The sequence below is a fragment of the Argopecten irradians genome, chromosome 12 (genome assembly GCF_041381155.1).
Source record: "Argopecten irradians isolate NY chromosome 12, Ai_NY, whole genome shotgun sequence".
Taxonomy (NCBI): domain Eukaryota; kingdom Metazoa; phylum Mollusca; class Bivalvia; order Pectinida; family Pectinidae; genus Argopecten; species Argopecten irradians.
This window is the reverse complement of record NC_091145.1, coordinates 19,917,123-19,944,798: the sequence shown is the minus strand read 5'-3', so window position 1 is coordinate 19,944,798 and position 27,676 is coordinate 19,917,123. Positions and strand designations below refer to the sequence as shown.

Here is a 27,676-nt window from a genome sequence, read left to right as displayed (position 1 = left end):
ACGATTTACAAGCAATGCGTATCCGGAAAATAATCCACATTTGTTTAGTTCAATATTGAATGATCAAATTATATTCTGCCAGAACCAGCAGTCGCTTATAGGCAAAGAGAAAAATTAAAATATGTATTAAAGAATTTAGTATGCATCCGAAGCACTTTTTCAGGAAACTTGAAATGTGCATAGGCTGTTTACAGAGATGAAATTGAGGAGCTCAATGCACCATCGGAGAGATTGAGCAATACTAGGAGGCAATAGAGCCCTATCACTAAGGCTATTATGAGATTGGTACATCACCATCGGATTCGTATTACAAACACATCTTTTCGATTTCTCCCATCAACTTATTAGCATTGCAAGATACACCACTTTGATCATCGTTTGTATTTAGGATATTTGCAGATTTTCTTATCATTATAAAACACTATGTTATTTTTTTATTTATCTGCCATAACTATTGGTTCTAATTTTCTTTAGTCATAATAAGTGTATATAGAAAAAGAAAATATATATAAATGATATGTATATAAAAAATGATGATAATTTTTCAAGTCAGTCATGACGACGGTTTATTCAAATTAAGTAAATATGTACTTGATCCTAGCAAACAAATGTTTGTGTGATACATATTACTAGGAATTTCGAGTGTTAGTTATTTTAACAGCATTGACACTATTGTGGCGACTGCTTTCATTCCTAGAGATCTATTATTTTTGATATGTGTTATAGACCAATGGTTATTATTCTAATGTATACACTATCTTCCGTGTTAGCAAGGCTTAACCTAGTTTCAATGTTAATTGTATAATTGCTTCTGGTGTAAAAGCACACTAATATTTGGCTACATGTATACCCACCAGCTCACCAGACCGATACTAGTAATTATAAAACTTTCCAAAAATGTAGATAAAGTAATTTATTCCCTATACGTGTGGTAAAATAGATATTTATTTGCTTAAGATAATTATGCATTATTGCCAAATCAGAACAATGAGCATACCTGTCGCTATTTCACTTACATGATTTAACCGAGATTGTTTACAGGTTGTGTTTCTTAATTCCCTTTGACTATTGTGTTTCATGTATGTAGAGATAAATTAATATTGCCTCCCATTATATATACGCTATTCACAGTTTCACATTATTGCTTAAAGTATATATAATTGGAAACTTCCTGTTGTCTGACAAGATATGACAGAAAAACGTTATTGTTCGCATTTAAATTATAGACAAATTATCCTACTTTATTTAGGACAACAAGAGTTCTCAATGGAGCGGAATATTATAAATATTTCGTTATTATTGTGGAACTAAAAAGGGAAAAAGAAATTTAAACCTGCAATATAAAACACGTGTGACTATAATAGTGCTATTATATTAATGTTGCATAAAAAATAAAAACAGTGATATGTGCAAATGAAAATATTAATTAACTATAAACAGTTTGATTATAAAATATAAGAAATTGTAATGACAACGGTCCATACCACAGCATGCCTTATAAGTTCCTTGCATGTGAAATAGGAGGAGGCTTTGAATGTAGTGTTTATCTCAATCTGCCTGTCCAACAGTTACTTACCAGGCGATACCATAAGATCGGATTTATACTTCATAAAATGTTTAGAGTATGAGGTAACACCGACTGTGATTAAAGGAGTTTAAACTTCAACTACAAACACAATTGTTACTAAATTCAGCTTATTTTCCATCAAAATTTGGTTTTAGACAATGATGTCAATAAAATATTTCGCCAATCAAAAGCATAGAAATATCAGGGTTGTATTTTAGGGTAAATGTCACTTTTCTATATATGGAAAAGCATTGCCACTTCTCTAGCTATTTCATTTATTTATTGATTTCCAACAAATAACATATATATATTTTTTTAAATTGAAATATTTAGGAAAGAGTTTCAACATTGCCAGTTCAATGTCATTTCTGATATATTCAGAAAAAATATGGATTGAACTGACTTCCTTTCTTTATTGATTTCCATTGTGTAGAATTTTGAATCTATAAAGGATCTAGAGCTACAAAAGTTTAGACTATTGTCAGTCAAGGTTTTTGTAATTGTAAAAAAATATAAAGCTTGTGGGGTTCGGCAGGGGCTTTTATTCCTTCACCAGTACTCAGAATACTTGTTTTATAAGCGGTACTTCAGATATCATTCCAAAACAGCATTTAACATTGACTATGCATATTCTTTGATTTTGCATTATGCAAAGATTATATCAATATTTTGACTAGCATAAATCGATTATACAATCATCGGTGTCCAGTTAACTCAATAGGTAGATCACCGTCTGGTTCGGAGGTTCCTGGTTCGAATCCAGGGCTCACAACTACATTTTCTCCTCTCCTGTTACGAACTTGGCTTCAAGCAGAATACGGTGGTTGTATAGGGAGTCTTATGTGTTTTTAATGGGCGAAGACATGGAGAAAGGACCATCATCGATATTTCAAGAGTTACTATCAATGTCATTATATCCATCCCTGGACGATGTCATAGCAAAACTGAAGGCTCTGTGTTTGACACCAAATGAGCAGGTAGTTTGGTCCTTTGATGTACATCCAATGAATCCAATAAGGGTACTACGTGAGTGACTGTGTTGATTTGAAGTTGGGTCCCTATCTCGGTATTTTCTTTTTTCACTGTCTTCAGTTTAACTATAAGATGGTCCAGAGGTAGATATAACGACAGTGGAAGTAACCCCTGAAGTATCGAGGATGTGGTTGGAATGAATCGATGATCGGTAATCCGCTAGCTCAATCGGTAGACCTTCCGAGAAGTATTTTATCCGAGATTTATTTCTGTATCATTTTCAAACAATTCGATACTTTTTCTTAAAATACTCTTCTCTGGTTTCCATAGGAGCTGTTCCCGTATTCGTGAACCCGGACCCCATAGGGACTACTACTATCACTATAGCAGAGGACACAGCCATAGGGACAACAATCTTTACCCTATCGGCCACAGATGCTGACAATGACCCCTTGACCTATGGCAAGTTTACTGGTATAGGCTTCAGCGTGGACAACCTGGGCCGAGTGACCACTACCACGACGTTTAGTATTGCTGTCCAGTCTATCCATTCTATCACTGTCAGGTTAGTAAGATATTAATGATGTAGAGTTATCTCCCCTTGTAACAATGTGATTCATTGTTATACCAAACATTAAAAAGAAAAAGAATGACGTTGGTTTGGTAAATATGCCAATAATATATGGATAAGTCTATGACGCCTAAAGTACTAAAATATATCGATATTAAAAAATAATATAAAAAATATCCACAAAAATTTTTCAAAGATAATGGTATTAATTTGCAGTATTTGTACTTTGATCTATGTTTACTAGCGGAACAGGACTCTGTAAATGAAAAACAAATTACAAATTTAAATGAAACTAGGGGATTATATAGTTAACGTTGACAAATTAATACAAGAACAATAAAATTGGTAAGCTACTGTAGTTATTTTTATTCGCGGCAAATTAAATCTCGTTATAATCGTAGTCAAGTAATTCTCCGCTAATACTACCTATAATTATATGTCATTGCTTGTGAATGATAAAAATTGACAAAGACGCGAGCATTTCTCCATGCGAATAAGTATCAAAGAGATCTTGATTTGTTCTTGTGGAATTAAACAATAATGTCAGTTGCATAAATTGACCTAATCCGTTATAAGAAAAAATATTTGAATAAATGTTTGGAAATAATTTAAAACAAAGGCGACATAGGTATCACCTAAATTAAAAAGGAAAAAGAATCGGCTTAAGACTAATGAAATATATAATGATATAATGATGCGACCTAGATTTTGTACATAGCGCAATACTTCAGTAATAAACATAGTCAGGTATAGAATAATCACTTCTCTTATTGTGAAAAAAGTCCGGGGGACAGTACACGAATGAAGAGTCACCTTTACCATTGTACAAAAAAGATCTGGGTATCTTATATATCTGTTATATCGAAAATCAATAACAACGCACCAACTCGAATGTAAGTTTGTTTTAAATCCAAGGATAAGATGGTTAATGAATAACGTATATGATCTTAACGTTTTTGATAAAGAATACAGTACATACTTACCGAACTTATTTCAACAAAGACACATTTAAATGGCTAATGATCAAATGTTATAGCTATCAATATATCCAAGGCTAAGTGGTTGAATCACTTTAAATTCAATGATGTCATTAATGACCATGTGCACGGTACTGATTAACCTATTGTCTACTTCCTGATTTAAATATTGATACACAGTCACGTAGCCGCTTTTCTATCTTTACCGACATTTTACAAAGACTTACGCTGGATACTTTAGGGAGTAAAAACGAAGCTGACAAAGCTCTAAGTCAGCTTCTATATTGTTTACATTGCGGTACAGAATTTTTGTTTTGTGCATCTATAGCGCAAAAAATTTAATACTATATTCGCGTTTAGATATATTTGTGGAGATTTTAGCGAAATTAACGATCAACAGTATATTTAGGTTTGACAATGTATGTAAAACAAGATTGACCTATATCTATAAAAGTTGATAAAAAGGTGTCAATGTTGACATTCTGACAAAAGAAAACAAATATATTTCAGACTATTTTTAGAAAAATGATATATTCCGCTATTTCTATGATATTTTCAAATTGTCTACCTCCATTATCGTATAGGAGTTATGCAATAGCCGTAATAAGATATATAAACAAGATAATTACGGGTATTCAAAAGAGTTACGATGAAGGCGAATCTACCTAACTACGATCTTTATGGAATAGTTATGCCATTTAAAGTTCTAGACATTATTAAAATAATTGTTATCGTAAAAAATGAAAATATAACAATACTGGTTTTGTGATTACCAATTTCTCTGGATATGTTGTTGATGCATAAGTTTTGTAATAACCATAATTTCCATTTGTACATTTTGTTCACCAAACCTATGTGTCTATAGATTATATTGTTTGTAAATCTAGTGATTGGACAGAACATATATCCTAATGTTACTGCCTGTGACAAGATCTAAAATAAGCCAACTATCATTGTATTTCTGCTTACAATGTCTAGGGCAACATCTAAAATAAGCCAAAATCATACAGGTTGTCTAGTCTTTTATCGTATATGGATGTTCCATACCTCTCCGGTACAAGAAGTCCTGGAGGAGCACTGTAGGAAAAACTTTTTCTATCCAACACAACCAGTACCAAGGGACATGGGAAAGTTCTGACCAATGAAAAACATTTAACATTAATTGGACCTCATCTAAAAGCCAGGATATCAACTGTGCCATCTATAGTCGCCACGAGGTTGTATGAATGGTGCTCTGCTGGATCTGGTGTACAGATCTGTCAGCATAGATATGTTAGAATCTGAAGGAGATCCCAATCCCTGATACCTGTTGTTCAAATGAAAGATGACAACTATCACATTGTATCGAAGACGACGCTTCTTTCGCTTAGGATACAATCTCGATAAACTCTCTATTTGGGCATGTACCATCTGCCGAGTCAAGAGGAATAAATAAAGCTAATCCAGTTGAAAGAAATATGTGACATTGTGGTAACTATTGTAATAATCTAGCTTACAATGTCTTTAGGTCCACATAGTCAAAAATTTAAGGAACTTGTAATACACCAGGAAACTGTAGTGTCAGCGGTTTGGAGTTAGAAAAATAACATATACCCAGTATACGCACCCGGTGATGTTTTGTAAACTTAATGATGGTATAACAATAATTCTTTTTTGTATCTCTATATATTTTATTGTTTTACTGAGTGATTAGAGGTCAAATAACTGTTTACGAATAATAGTTTCTTGTTGGGGAAACAATTATAGCTGCGTAAAGCCAAATATGAAAAATTTGCTAAAAAATTATCATTTTTGAGCTTAAAAATCCTATTTTTTCATTTCCTGCGTAGAAATCACTACATATATTGGATTATATGGTCCCGATATGAATTTGATGTTCTATCATGATCATTTTGATACCTCATTTGTCTACTTCGGTTGAAAAATGTTAATGCTATGACTATTTTTCAATTGTTAGTGAAATTCGAGATGGCGGCCATCTTGATGACGTCATAACCGGAGCTTATACAATGTTAACATTGTTTTTTTGTTGGTGTTGTTTTTACTGATTGATAAGAGGTCAAATAACTGATTAGAAATAATAGTTTGCTGTTGACAAACATTTTTGCTGCGTCAAGCCAAATATGAAAAATTTGCTAAAAAATTACCATTTTTGAGCTTAAAATCCGATTTTTTCATTTCCTGCGTAGAAATAACTACATATATTGGAATATATGGTCCTGATATGTATTTGTTGTTCTATTGTGGTCATTTTGATGCCTCATTTGTCTTCTTCGGTTGAAAAATGTCAATGTTATGACTATTTTTCAATCTTTAGTGAAATACGAGATGGCGGCCATCTTGATGACGTCATAACCGGAAGTTCATCCCAGTTTATACAATGTTACCTCTCGATTTCGTTATCAGTGGGTCATAAGGCTTCAGAAAAACCTTGGTTCGTTAAGTTGTGGGGGGGGGTGCACGTAGACCCCCCCTAGATCCCGGCCTATAACTAATCATTGTATTTCTACGTACAATGCTTAGGGTGGGATCTCAAATAAACCATTAATAATTGTATTTCAACCTGTCTAGGGCGGGATTTCAAATAAACCACCAATCACTGTTTCTGCTTAAACAGTGTCTCTGACACGGCATATCACATAAACAATTAATCATTGTATTTCTGCTTAAAGTGACTCGGGCGATATTTCAAATAAACCATCAATCATTGTATTTTTACTACATAGTCCGGACAGGTTCTCAAATCACCACTAATTATTTTGTTTCTACTTACAGTGTCTCTGACGGGGTTTCCACAACTTACATATCCATGTCCATTTCTCTAATCGCGGCTGCAGTTACCAATGCCAATAGTCCTGTATTTCTGCCGACAATATACGCCACGACTATCGCCGAAAACACGGATTCCGGTATTAGATCAATAAGCTTTATTATCAGATTGATTTCCCAAATTGTTTCTTTCTTTCCCAAATGTCTAAATGTTTTCACCTTCATTTAAGGATTAACTTCAAAAGAAAAAATTATTTAAAAAAAAAATATTTTGAAAAAACAGCGCGAGTCTTCATAACAAATAAACTTATTCAAGTTAGTATTTATAAGTGAATCTAAACCCTTAAAATTCCACATTTCTTGAATGACTCTGGGAAGTTTCTAGTATAGCGGACCCCGGAAGTTTAGAAACATAATAATCAGTGCGCATGTCAGAGGTTGCTACGGGTCATGTAAATATGTCGCCATTTTGAATCACCGCTTCGAAGAGCCGAAGGGGGTTCGGGGGTGAAACCCCCGAGAAAAGAAAAAAAAAAACCCTCAATTTTACATCTTGAACTCATCTTAACTGTTTTTGTAGCATTTGAAATATCTAAAAAAAACAATTCTAGGACGTTTGAAAGGAACTTTGGCCTCAGTGTGATCTTCGATAATGTTTGGACCATGGCCAGCACATGTGAACACTGAGTCGCTGTCTTTTCCACGCCAAATTTTCCTCTGTTGAGCAATATTTACCTGACAAAACTGAATAATGATCCAATTTCAATAAGCCAGTGGATGGATATTGCCACGTTTTCATTATTTCTGTCATATATCATTCATTCGAATCGTCACCATCGTAAACTACACGTGTACTTGTGTTTACAAATAAAATCAAAGTCCGTAAAATCACTCATTGCGCATGTTCAGCGCGTACTCGGCTAACAACCAAAACGAAATCCCGAATTTTTTTCTCGTACAGTCTACAATGTTTTCCGCATGATCCCTAGTTAAAAACTTTGTTGAGAACTTCAGTTTTTAACCAAAAAAGGACACGGTAAGCTCAAATTTTAACATTTTTTTGCATAAAAACCCATATTTTTAATTTTTGACCGCCCGCTCACGCGGTCTCTATATATACAGGTCGCCGTCAATAAACTCGTGATATTTCGCGGAAAAAATGGGGTCCGCTATACTAGATTTCTTGAAGGACTCTTTGTCTTTGAAATCATTGCGCCGTTGGTTCAGGCAATCCGATATGACATTACAAACGGCTATGTCAATTTTCATCTGTGAGATGATAAAATACAATTATAATCCAATGAAAATGCATGTTACAAGCAATTGAATTGAATTATTACTAGGCACCACTGTTCAGACACTGACCTGTTCGGATGTTGAAAGTACAACATGTACCTTAGAAATTCAATCAGGTGATGACACAGGCGGGGAAAAATTCGCAATATCCGGAAGTGACGTTGTGACAACGTCCACGGCGATCGACTACGACTCGATATCAAGTCAGAGTTTTCTGTATACACTTATTATTACGGGTGTGGACACACCAAGTAGTGCAGATACCGCTCAAACCGCCACAGCCACCCTGTTCGTCACAGTAACGTCACAGAACGACAATACTCCTTCCATTTCCGGCCCTTCCTCGGCAACGGTAAGTAATAGAAAATACATACTTAGTATCTTACAATACAAGGTTTATTTTGGTGCGAAGCGTATTCGCAAACAAACAAAAAGACGACACCGCAATACGAGATTTTCGATATTGTAAAAATGACGTCATTCCGGTGAATGTGACGTCACTTTTTAGCGGGTCTGAATGACATTTCATTCACCGGAAGGTTAAAGTTCTGGGTCAATTTAGAAAAAAAATCCGTCAGATGTGGAACAAATTCACGTGATTGTATTGACGGATATTAATAAAGCATTTTGTGTTGACGGATAAAGCACAAGTTTACATTCGTCGCTTTCCCTCTCTCTTTGCTATGTAATTTTACCTACCTGTGAGACTGTTTACAAATTCATAAAAGCAAAGGTTGCCGCGCAAGAATATACACACACCGGAACACTGACTTGCGCATTTAACTGGTTCCCGCCTCGCTTCACTGAGTGGGGGGCAGCCTGGCGGATAGTAGAGAACTAAGGTTAGGGAACCAGTCTAAATGCGCAACCGATTAGACCTATTGTATATGTATTAACAAAATGTTTAAGAGATAGTGTATAAAAGGATTGGGATTCCATGAGTTGACCGACTGTCACATCCTTCCTTAGATAGATGTAGTGTATTAAAACAGAATGATGCCAGTTTGTTATTTTTCTCTTCAATTTGCAAAACCTATATGTCATGGGAATCATGATGCAGACGATAATACATTGTATATATTACAGTGTAAAACAAATATTTTGTGAGTTTAGAAGTTATCATCTATCAAATTAAAAAAACAAACAACTTGTTTTGCATTATTTATCATGTTTTGATTTTTGGTCACGTGACAGGTATCGGAGGACAGCGCAGTCGGGACAACAGTCTGTACTTTGACCGCAACAGACGCAGATGAGGGTGACGATGGCACACTGATCTATAGTATTGTCAGTAAGTCTGACCAGACTATAAACTATACTTATTGTGATGCATAAACTTCATATTGCTCCTATTGTTTATATGTATTCTTGTGTAAACCATTGCCAGTAGCTGTTACAATTTTTAGCTATGTATTGTGCATATCATTTCCTTGTAATTCTTTGAAATCGTGTGTCATTCATTTTTCTTGAAAATAAGAAGGTAGTTTCATGGTAAATGAGACTTCCAATAATGTTTCACTGCAGGCACTTGAATTATGACAGATACCTCAAACATGATTCAATTTAAACATAATCTCTATTCGCACATAAATCATGCAAAAACATAATGTATCTTCTTTTGAGTCGCACAACTGTGATTTTATGAAAGAAAAATTATTCTAGGTGGAAACACTGGGAGTGTATTTGGGATATCCGATTCTGAAGGAATTATTTACCTGACGGAAACACTGGACTTTGAAACCACGCCTGTTTATAAGTTGGAAATAACAGCCACAGATAAGGGAACTACTGCTCGGACGGGGACATCGTCTCTTACTGTCACAGTGACTGACGTCAACGATAATTCGCCGGCGTGTTCTTCTTCCCCGTTTATCTATTCCGTGAACGAACAGACTTCAGCTACCCCAGTAAGTTGTAAACCACCAGGCACGATTTGTATAAACATAACATGATACCCATATCGTTTTTGTGAGTTTTTGTTTTACTTATTTCTGTTACATTAGGCGCTGTTACTGCTACTACTACTACTGTTTTCTGTTGTTAGTATTATAACTGGTATTGATGCTGTTGAGGCAACTATAACTGCTTCAACTCTATTGAAAAATGTAGTTAACGGTTATTAATCCAGAGTTGTTATAACATTATATATAAAGATAAATGTTCATTCTGTAAACCTCCGCACTACGTCCTGTACATATGTGTCGTATGATTTTTATTTAGCACGTTATCTACTGTACATATTGGTTATTGTGCTGGCATTTGTTATTTTAGGTGACAGTGACGACTCTTTCCTGCACCGATGCAGACGCTGGCGCTACACTTGCGTACGCCATTGTTTCAGGGAACTCAGAATCCTGTTTTGACATGGGTGGTGCAACCGGCATTTTGACAACTGCATGCAGTAAGTGTCATTGTGATTGATCACGCTTCGGCCACACAGTCCCACATTCCTTTTCATAAATAATTTAGATTATGTTCTGCAAGAATGATATGTCGTATGACATTTGAGGTTAGCCAATCAGCGCGTAGTCTATGTTTTTGAAATGTTATTTCCTGTATTGGGCTGTCAGACGCTGGCACAACGATGCCGAGTATTTCATTGTTTGGGAGCACATGTAAACAAAGTCTTTGACAATTCGTTTACCACTTGAGACATACATAGTTCAATATATGAATATGGGTTTTTTTCAGTTCGTTCGGAATGACAGTGACTATAACGGTGTACTGAATTCCAATTTGAGGATTTTGTCGTAAATGCTGAGTTAATCTGAACATATTTATGCTCACTCTACTTTCAGATGTTAGGGTTTGGGGTCATAACAAATAATATAATGGGATGTATGCACCTAGAGGAATAAGGCTCATTTTCTAATTTGTTGGATGTTTTAATTATTTTATATAAAACGACTACAACAAGTAAATGGAATCAATAAAACAAAACACGTTTAAAATATTAACACTAAAATATTCTTTGTATTCTGAAGTTTATTATAAGTGCTTTAATTTCATTATTTGATTTGCTTTTAGCTTTAGACTATGACACAGGAACTCGGAGCTATGATTTGGTTACCACGGTGACCGATAGGACCTTCACTACTACAGTAACACTAATTGTAAACGTAAATGCTGTCAACGAGGAAACTCCTAATTTCGGATCCGATTCCTCGGTCTCTATTCCTGAAGACACTTTAACTGGCGTATCGATAACATCATATACAGCAACTGATTCGGACGATTCTCCGCACGATTTGAAAACATATGAAATCACCGCAGGTAGGTATTAAAATGCGATGAGTTTGAGTTTTATCACCACTTTACATTTAGTATATACATGTACACAGGCAATATGTCTTCAGGTCAATTCAGGTCAATTTCAGGTCAATTTCAGGTGAAATTTTTCAGGTCAAATTTACCTGAAGAGAACAAAAAAAGTCATTTCAGTTCAAAATCTTGACCTGAAATTGAAATTGACCTGAAGTTCACAGAATTTTTCAGGTTAGTTTCAGTGAAATTGACCTGTATTCTGAATTCAGGTGAAGAATTTGCCCTGAATTCACATGAAGATTTTTTTCAGGTCAATTTCAGGTCAATTTCACCTGAATTCACATGTCAATTTCAGGTAACCTGAAAAAATCTTCATGTAAAATTTACCTCAATTTCAGGTGAATTTCAGGTGAATTTAGGTGAATTTCAGGTGAATTTCAGGTCAAGATTTTTTCAGGTCAAATTGACCTGAAGACATATTGCCTGTGTATCTCAGTTTCCGGAAAGTGCAGGTGTCCTAACATTTTACCATTAGCTCTCCATATATTGGTTCTTAGTTCGAATCCTTAGTTGGGAAATTGCAAGTCACTGATTTTGTCTTGCTCAAAATTCAAGTCTTATAATATACTAAACCAGAATTTATTTTGCCGTTCCAGATCATCGATTCCGGAAAAGTAGTTCTATTTAGATATGAAAACGACGAAATATAAATTCGATCATGAGGACAATGTTATAGATTTTTTCGAAGAGGTTCACATATATGTACATACAAATGTAACTTAAGGTACAGATTTCCGTTATACGGATATTACGTTATTACAGATTTGAGAACATGTATTAAATAAGCACCAGAAAATCCCTTTACGTAGAATTTTTTATTGGCATTATACATACATGTTAAGGAGGCATAATCATCGGATGATAAAGTGTTGTCTTCTTCAATAGCGACTGTCTTTTCGCTTTGGTAGCAACTGCAATGTCCATTATTACGTGATATTACAAACTTTTCATTCGAACAACACAACGGCGAAAGCCACTAAATTGGAATTTAAAATGAGCCTCAACTATAACCAAAAAGTCTATTCAATATTCACGTGATTAAATAATAAGATTTAAATATATGCCTATTTCAAAACTTTGTTACGGTAGTTAGAAATCTTTTATAAATCACAATTCCACATCTAAAATTTGCAGAAAAAAATCTTTAGAGAAATGTGTTCGAATTCTGTTTTTTTTTTTTAAGTTTTCAAAATCGATTTTATTCCCCAGCAAATTAGAGGGATGCCAGGGTTGGGACCCTGGGTTCATCCCTCTTACAACATATAGCCTCTCACAGGAGGTCTCTTTCACTCCTTTTACTCGATCGCTTTCATTCATCACATTCGATTTGCTCCATTCATTCTCCAAACTCATTCATACAAATACAAATATACGGTAGATATATAACTTTAAATTAAGTGAAAGGGTTTCTCTTGTATTCATACATGTAATCATATATATTATTTATGTTATGTCATCTATTTGTTAATTATGACATCATATTTTTTTTTAAATTCTTGTGGCATAAAGTTGAGCACAAATATATATCTACAAATTTAAAATAAGTGAGAGGATTTCTCTTTTATTCATACATGTAATCATTTATATATATGCTATGTCACATATTCCTTGATTTTGATATCACAATTTTTAAAATTTTAGTGACATAGAACTGAGCACTGAAAAAGAATCAGACAAGTCTGTAACATTTGTAGATAGGATCAATTGATATAACAGCTTACATGTATGTGTACAAGAGACGCTAGGTACAGTATCAATCATCAATTGGGAACCTCAAAAATACATATATGTATGGCACACTTACATTATGAACTACATGACTTTAGACATTACGAAAAACAAACAAAAAGCAAACAAAAACAAACACTACATATATATCCATAGCACTCGACATATGTGCAACTAAAACAATTGTTCCATTTCTCCATTTTCCTATACCAGCACACATATATTACATGTATTTATACATATACTTGTTCGCACTGTTGTACCCTAATACAGACTTAACACATACATGTATAAATTTTTCACAATAGCAGTAACACATTATTTATCTTCAGCAGCAACATGACCCATAAAAGTCCACTGTGTTTCCACAAGGGTCAGTTGAAACTGGTTAATAAAAATTAAGAAGTAAAACAATTCTGCATATGCAATCTTGGGAAATTTAATTAACTCATATACATATATTCACACATACCATATATACATACATGCATTGTATATGTGTAATTTTAATAAAAGCCAATGAATTAATCCTTATAAGATTTCATACATAAGAAGGTTCATATATATCATAAGCACATTTTCTTAAAGATATTTTTTACAATTTGTTGGCTAGGGTAGTATGAGATATTGACCTTCTTGAAGAGCTAATTTTGTTGTAATCATAATTGGTACATAGATAGTTCCACATATGTCACATGTATAGGAGACAACAAAACAACAACAAAATAACACAAACATAAACAACACCTTTTTTAGCACAAGAAAAATATCTAGTTGCCCATAATATCAAAAAAAAATGTTTGTTTTTCAGATATTTTTTATTTAAAAAGAAAAAAAATAATAATAAAGTAGTTAAATAGTTAAGGGGAACCATTTTTGGGTAAATTCATTAACAGTGTTATTTTTTAGATTCTGTTATAAAAATACTAGTGTAACAAATCATTATAGTTTGGAGAAAAGTCGGGGCTAGACAAGAGACTTGCGATCATATTTATAAATAGAAATACAGTTGTGGATTTATATGTCGGAAATGTGAATTAATGGTCAAGGACACACACCCGACCCCTTACCAGAAAGAATTTCTCGACAGAAAGTCTGATGTAAACTCATATCTGTTATTGTTCCGCAATATCCATATTTCTAACATCCGTAACAGTTATGATATATGACTCCGTAATGACTAAAACAATTAAACCACGTGATGTTATACAGAGTGTGAAGGCGTAACTTTAACAAGCTCATCGTATCATTCAATAAAATATAGTTTAGTGATGGTTTGTATAAGTTAGGATCGTTTAAAGTATAAATTCAAAATATCAACGCTAAATCATTTCTATCTAACATCTGTAACGCAAGTTGAGAGTAGGGGGTAGTATAAAAAGTAATTTTATGGAAAATGCTTTAATTAATGTACTCTTTAGTTATGAAAAGACATTATGCGTACAAAAAGCTTTTGCAATCATTTCGGAGCAGAAATAACTCGTTATATAATATACTAACTTCCGCATCATTTGCACGACTATTTCTAACATGTATAATTCAATGATGATTCGATTCATTTTCAATGACTATCAATATATATTTGTTCCTAAACATTGATATGCAGCAAAGCAGAGGCTTATATACATCGTCCACTTTTGAATCACATGGCAATATTTAAAGCACCTAGTTTTCCTTCCCATCCATCATATCTTACTAAATATCTACCTAATGCTAACAAAAACTCAACAACTAAATACATGGTGGTCACAGTAAACCAAACAATAGACAAGAAAACAATTTATCTGGTTATTCACCATTACTATATCATTTCGTTTCAACTGGTAGACGTTACGGGATGAAAGTTAATTTTGAGATAATTTGGGATACATCAGTTCAACAGTCATACTTTTGGTATGATGTTGTTTCTTTACTTGTTTCGGAAATGTGAACAATAGATACATAGTCGTTTTAATTTTGTCATAACATCTGTTACAGAGGTTAGTATCTTAAAACCAATACCCTTAAGACGATTTGAAGAGATATTTTTTAATTCGATTGGGTATTATCCAACTTGTTGTTTTAACGAACATATCCACAATCATTTTGTGATTACTTTTTTATTTTGTTATTTTATTGGCGGATGTTAAAAGGATTTCGGTGACATTTGAATATATATAATGAAAAGTGTATCTGACAACCCCTTTTTTATTTTATGAATTCTGGGCATATGTCATAACTTTCCACGTATTATTTAAGTTATTTCCAAAAGAGGATATTGAAATTTATTAGCTCTTAACTGTTCTCTGTGCAACGCGATATCGAAAAAAAAATCTTCTGAAACCGTCGTCTTAATTCCAGAACATGAAACATGAAATTGATAAAACATATACAGTATAATTACGTAATTATTAAAAAAAAAGATAAAAAGTAGGCCTATCTTTCTGAAACGGGTGTACGTGGGCAATTAAGGAATTTTAAAGCAGCAGATCAGATGGGGTTTATATTAATCATTACTATTCTAATATGCCTCTCGCCATTTCATTTGGAAATTTGATACTATTTGATTTATTATCATTTTGATAGTGACTCATGAAATTCCCATTCGTTAAGAGATTTGCAATTGTACCTATCTATTTCTTGTATTTATGTATTTATTATATTTTATTTTCTAGTAATAAACATTGGGTCTCGCTATTCTATAACCGTCGTGACGTCGACTATTATCCACGTCCATCAATTTACAGATTTCCTTTAGCATCTGTCCTTGTATTATATTTATGTATGTTTTTTTACTTTTCCGTTGATATTTGATGTTGTAGTAACAAACAGTGGCTCCGGCTATTTTACCATCGATATGACGTCGGGTGATATCTACCTGGCCCGGGCTGTAGATTATGAAACACAGTCATCTTATGTTATCACTGTGGGGGCTGTGGATGGTGGAAGTCAAACGGTCTGTACAAAAATATTCCTCAATAATGACTATTATCATTATCATGTTTATCATATAAGGCTAGTTATTTCAAAAATTGAAAAAGGTAGCAAACTCTAACATGATAAAGATGAAAAATAACAGTTGCTCGTTGAGGAAGTTTTTTAAGGTAAAGTTTGTCACCCTGAAATGTAATTAAAAAAATGGCATCGATATTTACATAAGGGTACCATCTGAACATACAAACAATAAAAACATACCTCGCCATGCTATTTTGAAAGTAATGATTTTTTTAAATGGAAAAGCTGAAATTTGAAAAACCCTGTAGAAATGGAAGGATTTCTAAAATATCTATGCAAGTGAATAATTGCTGACCAAAGAGCACTTTCAAATGCATTAGCAAACAGATTTGGGCAAAAAAACCCAGCTGCTTTGTCTAAAGAATGGCTATTTCAAAACAAAAGAGGGGGATACCTCAAATGTTTCTTGGATACTATAGTCTGTCCCAGCTAATATTGCAAAACAAAGACCGTTCTTCAGCAATAAGGGAGGTCACTACTAACATTAAAAGTAACCGTGAGATTGCAACTCTCATTGCCCTGAAGTGTAACTGCATAAATTGGGCAGTGGTACATTTTACCTTAATACATAACTTTAACTCTATCATTAAACAGTTGTAATCAGTTCTTTTTCGCAACATTCATAATCCCTGCCGCTGTGTATAGCGTCATACATACTTCTGTTATAAAATGCCGGCCTCCAAAAGAGGTTAGACATGTATTTTTTATTAATAAAATTGAAATACATAATAATGCAAATATTGTTTTAGTCATGTTTTTACGATGATAATAGTCCTTGTCTATGGTCCAACATCCTCAATAGTCCAGGGGTTACTCTCACTATCGTTACATTCACACCTGTTATAGTAAAACTGAAGGCTCTGCGTGTCACAACAGATGGACAGGTAGTTTGTATATTTGATATGCAACGATATATAATCGAATTGACTGCGTAAGTTATCGTTGTCTTTGTAATCTTCAAAGGCAGTATCTGCAAACTGATCAGTTCTTTCTCCTGAACTGCTTTCAGTATTGGTACGACATAGTCCACGGGTGAATGTCACGACAGTGATATTAACCACTGGAGTATCGAGGATGACGATGCTATAACACGTTCTTTATTTACAGGGTAGTGGGACAGTTTCTGTGACTATAACTGACGTAAACGACAACGCGCCAACTTGTTCACCGACAACACACGTCAAAACTGTGTCGGAGGACGCGGGTATGTAATTCTAGCATGACCAGCTGACGTTTAAGTCTCGAACAGAAAACTAGTTGCTGGTAAGGGTGTGTGTGGGTGGATGGATGTTCGGAGATGTGAGTAGGTATAGATCTATAACTTTTCGCCATGAAATAGTGCAGGCATTGGAACGTTTTGGTATACGGGTCTCTCTACACGTGTTACGATGTGTCGTATACCAAAACGAGGTCACCTTGACTCTGTTTTAACCTTTGACCTCCATTTAAAAACGAATTCTATCTTAAAGCAATGGGAAAAACATTTCTAAGTTCTGTCTTAAACGGATTCTTTCTTAAAGCAATTTGAAACTTCATACATATTGATGTGATCTACATTTTACCTTTCACATGAAAAAATACCTTTTCTAAGTTCTGTCTATTCCTACATGTATAAGGTACTTCATTATCATACTTGGTCATTCAATCAACTGGCTTGTTGGACACATTTGTTTCCTACAGTCCATATGTACTCTTGAGTGGTCGAATAAGTAGTATAAATCTGAGGAGGAAGGTAAGTCATGACCGACACTGTCTACTTCCGGTAGGTCGACTCCTACTTCCGGTGAGTTTTACATCAGCGTCTTTCTCGCTATGCTTAAGTTGGAGTGTTTATAATGCAACGATATCAGTCATGAAGTTTAGAAGCAGTGTTTATTGATGAGTTTTGATCAGAGACTAACACAGTATGTGTTAAATCACCTCTAGACCTTCAGTAGAAACAGTAATACATAATATGTGATAGATGAAGCTTTTGTACGAATAATATGACATAAGACAGAACCTTAATTAGTTTATTAATCTAATGTCCTATTAACACCCAGAGTCATGTAAGGACATGTCAGGTTTGTTGGTGGAGGAAAGCCGGAGTACCGGGAGAAAAACCACCGACTAGCAACAGACAAAAAGCTGTCAATATATTTCGTATATATATACGCTTATTAAACAATCTGATATTGACGGCAACCATCATTTTATTACCGAAAGGAAAGAAGAAATCGAAAAGTCAAGAAAAAGGAATTCAATATTTATGTTTCAAGGGATTGTTGAAAAAAATATAACGATATAATTGGGCATCTGTAAGATAAAGATTTACATTCATAGGAATCACTAGAGCATTTGAACCACTTGGTAATATAATGAGCTTACTGCAAAGCATCATCATACATGCATTCATGGTCGGAATCCAAGATGCGCCCTTATCAGTCAAACTAAAGGACAAGGGCATGGTTGATTCTAAACAAAAAAGATTAATTTACTCTTAAGTAGTCATTCAGTCAAAATCAACAATTTAGCATCGATCGTTTTTTTATTATACGGTTATTAATGCCAATGGAATATGATGAGTCTATTTTTAATTACATTTTGATCAGAAATCTACCTTTACGATCCTGACCTTGATAATGAGTCATTTCTTGAATTGTAACTACTTCTGATTTCGCGAGTTAATTATATATAATAATTCAATGGATATTTGGATCAAAGATTGAAAAAACATAAATATGTGTGGGTTTTTTTCTTCAAATAGAAGAGATTGGAAAGTGTAAACGGTCATAAAACAATAGGATACAAAGTTAATACAAAAATGTATGAGTATCTTCATCTCAATGCAAGTGATTTAACAGCAAACACTGCCAACCAACTTACTTTTGCGTGCGATTTACTTTCGCAAATTTTGCGTTCCAAGTAATTTCCCAAGTGTTTATTTTCCCTAAATAAAGTTATATGTTCAGTTTAACTTTTTTCATACTAACGAATCCCGAAGAGTGCTTACAATGCATAGGCTTTATGTTTAAAATACAAATACGAGCAGAGAATGATTTATATTTACATCTATAGTGCAGTGAAGTGAGTACATTCGATGACGCCAATTTGCGGTCTATAATTTCAGAGTGAACTCTTGACTATATCATAATGAAACTGAAGGCAGCAAAAACACAGGTCTCTGTAATCTTCAAAGAAAGTCCCTGCAGGCAATTATTGGTCAATTTTTATTCTCATGAACAAAATTTAGATTTACTATCAGATAGTCCAGGCCTCAGAATCACGAAACAAATTAAGTCTAAATCAATCTTAGGTTAAGACTTCGCCAATCACAAATGAGATTACGTCATTTTTTTTGGCTAAGTTAAAACTTAAGTCTAAGACGGTTTCATGATCCTGGAAACAAAGATGGATATAACGACAATCAAAGCAACCCCTGGAGTATCGAGGATGATGTTGCCCTGGTTCAGATTTGTGTATGTCATTGTTTGTAATGGCATCTATGATTGGCCAAGTCTAATGTTAAGACTGTTTAACACTTAAACAATACTTGTTCGTGATCTTAGGGACATATCAATATTATGATTATTAAAGCTTGCAGTTAAATATGGTTTAAAAATATATCAAAATGAAATTTACAATTTAAATTTAAAAAAATGTTATAATTGATAGCAACGAATGACTATGTACCCATCCTCGATACTTCTGGGGTTACCGACGTTATACCCACCCCTGAAATATCTCTTAGTAAAGCAGAAGGCTATACAGAGGGTAACACCCAATTTTAAAGCCACACATTCAATCACAGTGTACCGAAATTCGATTCTTTGATGTACATCAAAGGCAAAATTTACCTATGTTTTACTATGAGGTAGTCCAGGGGATATGATAATAACCTCTGGAGTATCGAGGATACTATGCTTTATAATCATTTTTTTCTTGTGCTATAGTACATATCAAACTACTAATTTAAATATTAAATGATTATTATCACTGTAGCTCCCAACACTGTGGTTATAAGTGACCTATTCTGTACTGATGGAGATGCCGGAACCTCTCTTGTTTATACGATCTCTCAGCCATCACCCAAATGTTTTGCTGTATCCAGTGGCAATGGAGTTGCTTCCCTTGTTGTAACTAGTGAGTATGGGTGTTTTATAACATTTGAGGCATCTCAAGTTTTTATTTTACTATTAAAAAAAACATTTGTTACGGAATCTTTCTTCTATGCTTATTACAGAGTTAACTCACTTCCGGGTAGTAATCCATTGTGACGCCATTATTTTGTAGGAGCAAATCACGTCTTTTTCTCCGAAAAGTATGACGTTATGCTCTCAAACACACAACGTCACAATTACTACCTACCCGTAAGGGCAGATAACTCTGTGATATGCAAATACATCATATTAATCGCAAGTTTGTATGAATTAAACTAACAAGACGTCTCAATCCAAATTGGTATCGCTGTGATGGGTAATTGTACAGATTCATCAAGCTAGAATCAAAATTTCAAAATAGTAAACTACATAATACATGGATGAATGAATACAAAGTGAAGGATGAATGAATACAAAGTGAATAATGAAAATAGTATATCTCAATAAAAATAACGATTTAACCATGAAATTTTGTTAATTAAAATGAGCTGACTTAATTAAAATTAATCCATCACGTTATTGTAGGATTTTCATAAAGCGTCATTTTGATGTTGCTTTTCCTTCTGAATGTAACTTTATTCGAGAAACAAATAATCTAATGACTACACCGTATCGCACTAACTACACGTACAACGTATTAGTCTACTAATGATTCTGTAAAATCTGTATATAAAGACAAAGACTAAAACAAGGAAACAATAAAAATCAACGGTATTTGCATCAACAACAGTTGCCAACGACAACATCATATAATGATTTAGCAACGAATGTATTAGTCGTTATCAAATGAATCTATTATATTTACTTTCAATAAATCTAACATTAATGTTTAGATGAAAGGGTAAAAAATCCATTTTTGTCAAAAAAAAAAATCAACAAAAAACAACTAATTGTGTAATCATTATTATCTATAATTAAATATCATTGAATTGGTAATTACAATATGGTACCAAAACTAACTGGGTTTTTTTCTTTCTAAAAACAATTACTAGTAGATATTAATAAAAAAAGTAGTAATTCTGAAAACAAAAGATATGGTTTACATTGACAATTAAAACGAACTATACTTAGTAATATCAAAAAAGTGTTCCAGATTGTGAAAGATTCGAATGCGACTAGACCATAAAGTAGTTTTTCTTGCAATAAAACTAACATGATGATTTTTTCTGGGTAACCTGATTATGTAGCAGGAGAATAACGTGTTTTGGTTTAGCATATTTATCTTTCTGTATATCTAAAATAATAAAAAAAATCTTTTCTATCTGAATATAAAATACCTGTCAGCTCAATAAAATTATAGGTACAAATGTAAGATAATTCATATTGGTTTTTATTGTTCTTCATTTTGTTCTACAGATAACCGAACGCTACAAAGATTTTAAAAAAATGCAAAATAATATTGAACATGTGATTTCATTAACTGACAATTTTGTCAGTACATAATAGCCATAAATGTGTCCAAAATTTTTATGAAAGTTTAAAATAATGATGATTGAAGGTATAGACATTTCCAATTTACTGATTCGATGTAACGCACAAGTAAATAACGAGGGAATCAAAATATATTATCGAATAGTACGCGATGTATATAGCTAGTAATTTTACGGGGATGATATTTTAAGTTTAAGTTTAATCCGCGGAAGTATATCAAGTGATGGGTAAGTCGTGTGTACCGTTATCGTCAGATTGTAAAATATCAAATTGAATTTTATCGAATTTTATGAAATTGCGAAAATTTTGACCCATAACAATAGCTGTTTATACGGTGTTGTGTTACTTTTTGTGACATAACATCACAGGTGTTGCTCGATGTGACATCACATCACAGGTGTTGCTTGATGTGACATAACATCACAGGTGTTATTTTATGTGACATAGCATCACATGTGTTGCTTGATGTGACATGACATCACAGGTGTTGCTTGATGTGACATGACATCACAGGTGTTGTTTTATGTGACATGACATCACAGGTGTTGCTTGATGTGACATGACAGCACAGGTGTTGTTTTATGTGACATGACATCACAGGTGTTGCTTGATGTAATATGACATCACATGTATTGCTTGATGTGACATGACATCACAGGTGTTATTTTATGTGACATAACATTACAGGTGTTGCTTGATGTTTTGTGGTTCTGAAGTCAGCTCCTTGTTTTTATTCGATATGGAGACGCTACTTATACAGATTTTTATGATTTTTACACATTTGCTGCTCCTAGTTCTTTTCTTGACAACAAAATAAAAACTTTCTATGCATTATAAAAAAAAGATATTTATTCATAAAGCTTTTAATGTACTTAATTGTTTTACTGTCCATTAGGTGGATTGGACTATGAAACTACCAGTTATTACGACTTGGTAATTTTCGTCACGGATGGAACCACTTCTGCTACTGTCAGTGTAGCTGTCAACATAGGAAACGTTAATGAGGCTGCCCCAGTTTTCAACCCAGGTATGGTTAACATGGTCTCTGTACATAAGATGACATGACCTACCACTCGCTCATTAACACCATGATTTAATATATTCCAAACATTTACAATGTGAGCGTATTCACAACAAAAACCGATGGAAACATGTTTACAGCTTGTAGTTTTTAGTTGTGATTATTATTATGGCTTTATCGTTATTTCGTTCTAATAATTCTAATATAGCACCAGATACCACAGCCTCGATTGAATTCCATTAAATTATTTCTTCAAAACAATGTTTGTTACTGTTACGCATTTTGAAACACAAAAAAATGCATGTACATATACATGTATTTGTATGAATAAAGTGGTGATATGTTTTAGCTACGTATGCTGTGACATTTTCCGAAGCGACATCTGTCGGCACTGTTCTTGCTACGGTGGTCGCCACGGACGCCGACACCGACAACATTACCTACTCGTTCGTGACGTCATACGCCGGATTCCTCGTCGACTCTGCGGCAGGTACCGTGTCTTTGGGGGCAAGTTTGGACTATGAGACAGCAACCTCACACCAGCTCCTGGTCCACGCTAGTGACGGAAGCCTTTCCTCTACAGCTACTGTTACTATCACTGTTACAGATGTTGATGAATCAGCTACGTCATCTGCTTCTTCTTCATCATCATCGTCCTCGTCGTCCTCGTCGTCGGCATCTATCTCTGCATCATCGTCTTCCTCCTCATCAGACGATGCTGTCTCCTGTACACCGTTTTACGAGACTGTTCCGGGTATAGCGGTAGTAGTCGGAGCGGGAACTGTTGCTTTGGTAGGCTTCGCAACCTTGACGGCTGGAATCCTGAAACTACGAAATGCCTCAAGGTAGAAACATACCATTAGCATATAAAAAATATCTCAAAATGCTTGTTTTAAGGATATTATCAAGAGTATCCTTCCTTTTGTGTCTGTGAATCATAAACCCAAATTATTGCTACCATCCCAGGATGGTAGCTATTAGAATCGGTCGCTTTGCCTGCCATGTTGTTTGGATTTCACATGGTTATAAATAGTCTGTTTACTTTGATTAGCTTGCCAAAAACGATTTACGTGTGTTGATTGGTTACTTGTTGTTGAAGATTTCATGTGTATAAGGGGTACCAGTGGGGAAATTATTGCAAACAAATTATCATTAGATAAACCCAAAGAAGTCCGAATGTTTTTCTGGTTGTCGGACATTATTCTCAGAAATCACACAAGGCGGCGCTACATGATAGATCAGCGCGTGGAGGATCTATATATAACCATATTAATACTATTAACTAGATGATCATGACCTACTTGTAAAAACTGTCCGTTGCAAGGCAAATGCTTAAACATTTGTGGAACTGTATGCGCTAAAGGAAAGTAAAGTTTTAAACGAAATGTTATGCTTTTTTCTGCTTTGTGTCGTGCTTGCCCACTACACCTTCTGAACAACTTTATTAAAATAAAAAACGTTAATTTTCATAACGCATGTCATATTATGTTTCCCGATGTCGTGTTAGTTGATTATATCTGCGCCAGACGGCAAAACTGTAACTTCGTTAGTGTTGTAACCACATCTTTGGCCATCATTATCAATTTTATTATGTTATAATTGTTTTAAAGAGACTTTTTTTCTGAAATTTAGCCTAGTGGCCCTTTCGTGAATATCATGAAGTTGATTATGTTTTACATTGAATCTGAAAGCATTTAAATAAGCATTCTTCAAAAATTAATTGTGAAAAGAACTATGGCAGCTAACTGTGAACAGAACAATTCGTCAAGCTTTCATATAATTGCTTCCTAATAAGTCATGTTGTATAGTAGCCTTCTTAGCTTTTTGGGAAGCTAATACTTGTATATAGAATAATGCTGAGGAACATTTTTACTAACTACCATATATGTTTCTATTTTAATTATCAATATTTTATCTCAAAATTTATTTATGAACGTGACTATTCTCTTTAGAATTTTTAAAGATAAAAGTTTAATCCTTGATAGCCTGACGTATATAGTCGACCTGATTATATAATTGGAAGTGTTCAGTTAGGATTTAAAAGGACAATTCAGTGAAGCTAATTCTGTTACATAACCACGCAGCAAAATATGACATAAATGTATTGTTCTTCATTCCTTATGGAACATATAACAAGAAACATTGACAAAATTCACGACATTATTGAGTATTTTGATTGAAGCTGTTGAAATTCCAAATCGGTGATCAATACGATTAAGCAGATACAACATATACGTTGTACCTATACCCGAGCCAAAGTCACGCACGTTAAACAAATGCAATACATAACCACTGAGGAATTAGTGAAAATGTTTTTAGACAAGAACATGCAAAATTCCATACTACACTGGCAAGGGCAAGGGTTCGGCACCCGACCACTCTGTGTACTGGCAGACAGTTAGCTAGTTTGAACATTTTACATACATTTCACTACAGTGGGCTATTCTGTCATATCAGAGTAAAACCAACTAATCTAATTTCTATTAGAATTGTTTTGTTTCCGAGACATGTGCAAATTTTAATGTACTCCTAGACTTAATTGTCTCTTTAAAGTAATACATTCTTTTGATATTATGTTAACAGTCTGACATCGGGGTCTGCAAAACTTACCAAAGTTGGAAAGGTAAGAACTTGAAACATGTCGTCAAACTGATTATATTGGAAATCAGCTTATCTTCGCGAGCGTGTGTTTCGGGGGCGATTTAAATTCGCAAAAATGTCATCGCTTCCAAAATGTTCAAGCATACCAGTGGTGAAATCATGTTATGTCTCTTTATCGCATTATTAAATCGTCGTAAAATGAGTCGTAAGACAGGAGAAAAGGCGAAATGAAGTCAAAGGTCTGTCAAGTGGATAATGGTTAATATCAGCTCTCGTTAAATGGTTTGACTGGTTATCACTCGGCAAGCCTCGTGCTGACCAGACTCTATCAATATATACTTGTTCACAAGATAAAACATTCGGTATATGTTGTAGGTACAAGATAAAAAGCCCGTTCGGACTCAGGCATGGACGAATGGAAACTCAAAGGTGGATCCTTGTAAGTGCATATGTGTATACCATTTTAATGCTAACATCGAAAAAGATTTAATTAATCAATGATTATAGTTCAATAATATCTAGTTTGATTACCACCAACAGTTTCAGAACGAAAATTAACAGAATGGGGCTACCAGTAAACTTATCATTGTGAAGTGTTAGAGGCAAATTATTTATCGGGTGTCTGGCTGTTGCCGCTGAGTTCTAGTTTTCAGGGAGCTCTTGTGGTAATGTCTTATTTATGTATGTAATCGGATCGTACTTTAAAAGCAAAACAAGGAAACTCATATTATTGATAATTAAAATTAAACTCAAGGCTCATAAAAGATATCTTGACTAAATTAATGTTTTGTACAGAAGCGTCTAAAAAGCACACAGACACTTAGAACTGATCTTCGAGAAGAGTAGGAGATAATGTCAACGTTGATAATCGTTGATTATCGACGATCATCGACAATGCTATAGATATAGAAACAGTCTACTCTAAACTTGAATAATACGTATTCCGTCTTTGCGTATTACAGAGTTATCTTCCCTTTTGGGTCGCTATCGATGTTGCCGTCATTATTTTGAAAACGAAAATCACGTCATTTCCTTAGACTGGATTACCTGTCTTAGTTCCAATTCTCTCTAATGGGTTGCTCTAATAAATAGGCGAGGCCTAGAGGATAAAAGAAAACTACTGCAGGCAATCGCGTTTAGCCATTTCCATTTTCATCCAGAATTCATTGCGGTCCCCTGATTTCTAGTGTGAGCACAGATTTGATTGCCTGCTGTAGTTTTTCTTCTCTCCGCTAAGCGTTGCTCCGAAAACACAAATAGTATTTATGGGTAGAGAATGGGTATTAAGGCAGGTAATCCAGTCTAAATGTGAGCACCGCATTGAACCCTGCGAGAGATTGATCGTTTCCACTGAAAAAAATATAACGTTTCGCTCGCATCACATGACGTCACAATAAATGCTTACCTCCAACGCCAAATAGTTATTTACGTCGCACAGGGAAATAGAATAAGACCTGATAATACTTTCGGAAATTATTAAGGATAAACCACTTTATGTATTATACTATTTTTACTGTTGTTTTCTCTTTTCAGTCACGGGCAGACCAAAGAATCCAAGGCTACCGCCCTACTTCTAGTGTATATTTATATGTCCTTATCGGATTGGATGTTCTTGAATTACGTTTTAGGGAATAGAAAGAAACGTTTAGAAATCTATTGTCCATAGACCAATGTGCCAAAAATGTTTCTCATAATAATTTCTTTATTGCTTATCTTATTTTCATGATGTAATCCTGTCAATAAAATAACATTGAATTTTATTTTGTAGACAAAACTTATCTTCAGTAAAATTGAATATGCATACATAGTTCATTTTCCTTCTTATTTAAACATCTTTCTATTGCAAGATGTACATAGTGCGTATATGCACTTATTATTAACAAACGGTCCGACAGCGCATTGACAGAAGATCATTCAAAAAGATATTTGTTTCGTAAGACAGACTAGCCCGGCCATAATCCGAAGTGGTCTGATGTTAATGCTGTCGATTTAACCATGATCCATCGTGATAATAAGCATTTTTTGCGATCACCCCGGGGTCGCCGTTTGGATATTGATTTATCACATTTCAATTAATCTGGTGTAAATAACATACATAGATTGAAATGTAAGGAAATATTATATAAAGCTTACATAGATATTTAACAAGGTAAATTTGCTTGGTTCTAACATTACCTTGCTTAGATATTTACCCTCCGATGTTTGTTTGTTAGATATACTTGTACCCGCTGGTATTATATACGACCAAGATTTTAAAACAAGGTACCCCCATCAATAACCTAACTA

At 34.2% G+C, this 27,676-nt stretch overlaps 1 protein-coding gene across 1 annotated transcript in view; it reads left to right on the top strand.

Moving 5' to 3' along the window:
- The window catches only part of LOC138336026 (protocadherin-like wing polarity protein stan), a 28,546-nt gene extending 1,396 nt beyond the window's left edge, over nucleotides 1-27,150 (top strand). Inside the window, exons 2-16 of the mRNA XM_069285289.1 lie at nucleotides 2,870-3,104; nucleotides 6,863-6,996; nucleotides 8,200-8,504; nucleotides 9,347-9,443; nucleotides 9,815-10,059; nucleotides 10,424-10,553; nucleotides 11,180-11,425; nucleotides 16,006-16,139; nucleotides 17,306-17,402; nucleotides 20,180-20,320; nucleotides 22,664-22,795; nucleotides 23,139-23,634; nucleotides 25,373-25,412; nucleotides 25,766-25,829; nucleotides 26,924-27,150. Of these exons, the coding sequence (XP_069141390.1) occupies nucleotides 2,870-3,104; nucleotides 6,863-6,996; nucleotides 8,200-8,504; nucleotides 9,347-9,443; nucleotides 9,815-10,059; nucleotides 10,424-10,553; nucleotides 11,180-11,425; nucleotides 16,006-16,139; nucleotides 17,306-17,402; nucleotides 20,180-20,320; nucleotides 22,664-22,795; nucleotides 23,139-23,634; nucleotides 25,373-25,412; nucleotides 25,766-25,829; nucleotides 26,924-26,967 (2,540 nt within the window). The 3' untranslated portion in view covers nucleotides 26,968-27,150. The remainder of the gene's footprint in view (nucleotides 1-2,869; nucleotides 3,105-6,862; nucleotides 6,997-8,199; nucleotides 8,505-9,346; nucleotides 9,444-9,814; nucleotides 10,060-10,423; nucleotides 10,554-11,179; nucleotides 11,426-16,005; nucleotides 16,140-17,305; nucleotides 17,403-20,179; nucleotides 20,321-22,663; nucleotides 22,796-23,138; nucleotides 23,635-25,372; nucleotides 25,413-25,765; nucleotides 25,830-26,923) is intronic.
- The last annotated feature ends 526 nt before the right edge of the window (nucleotides 27,151-27,676 follow it).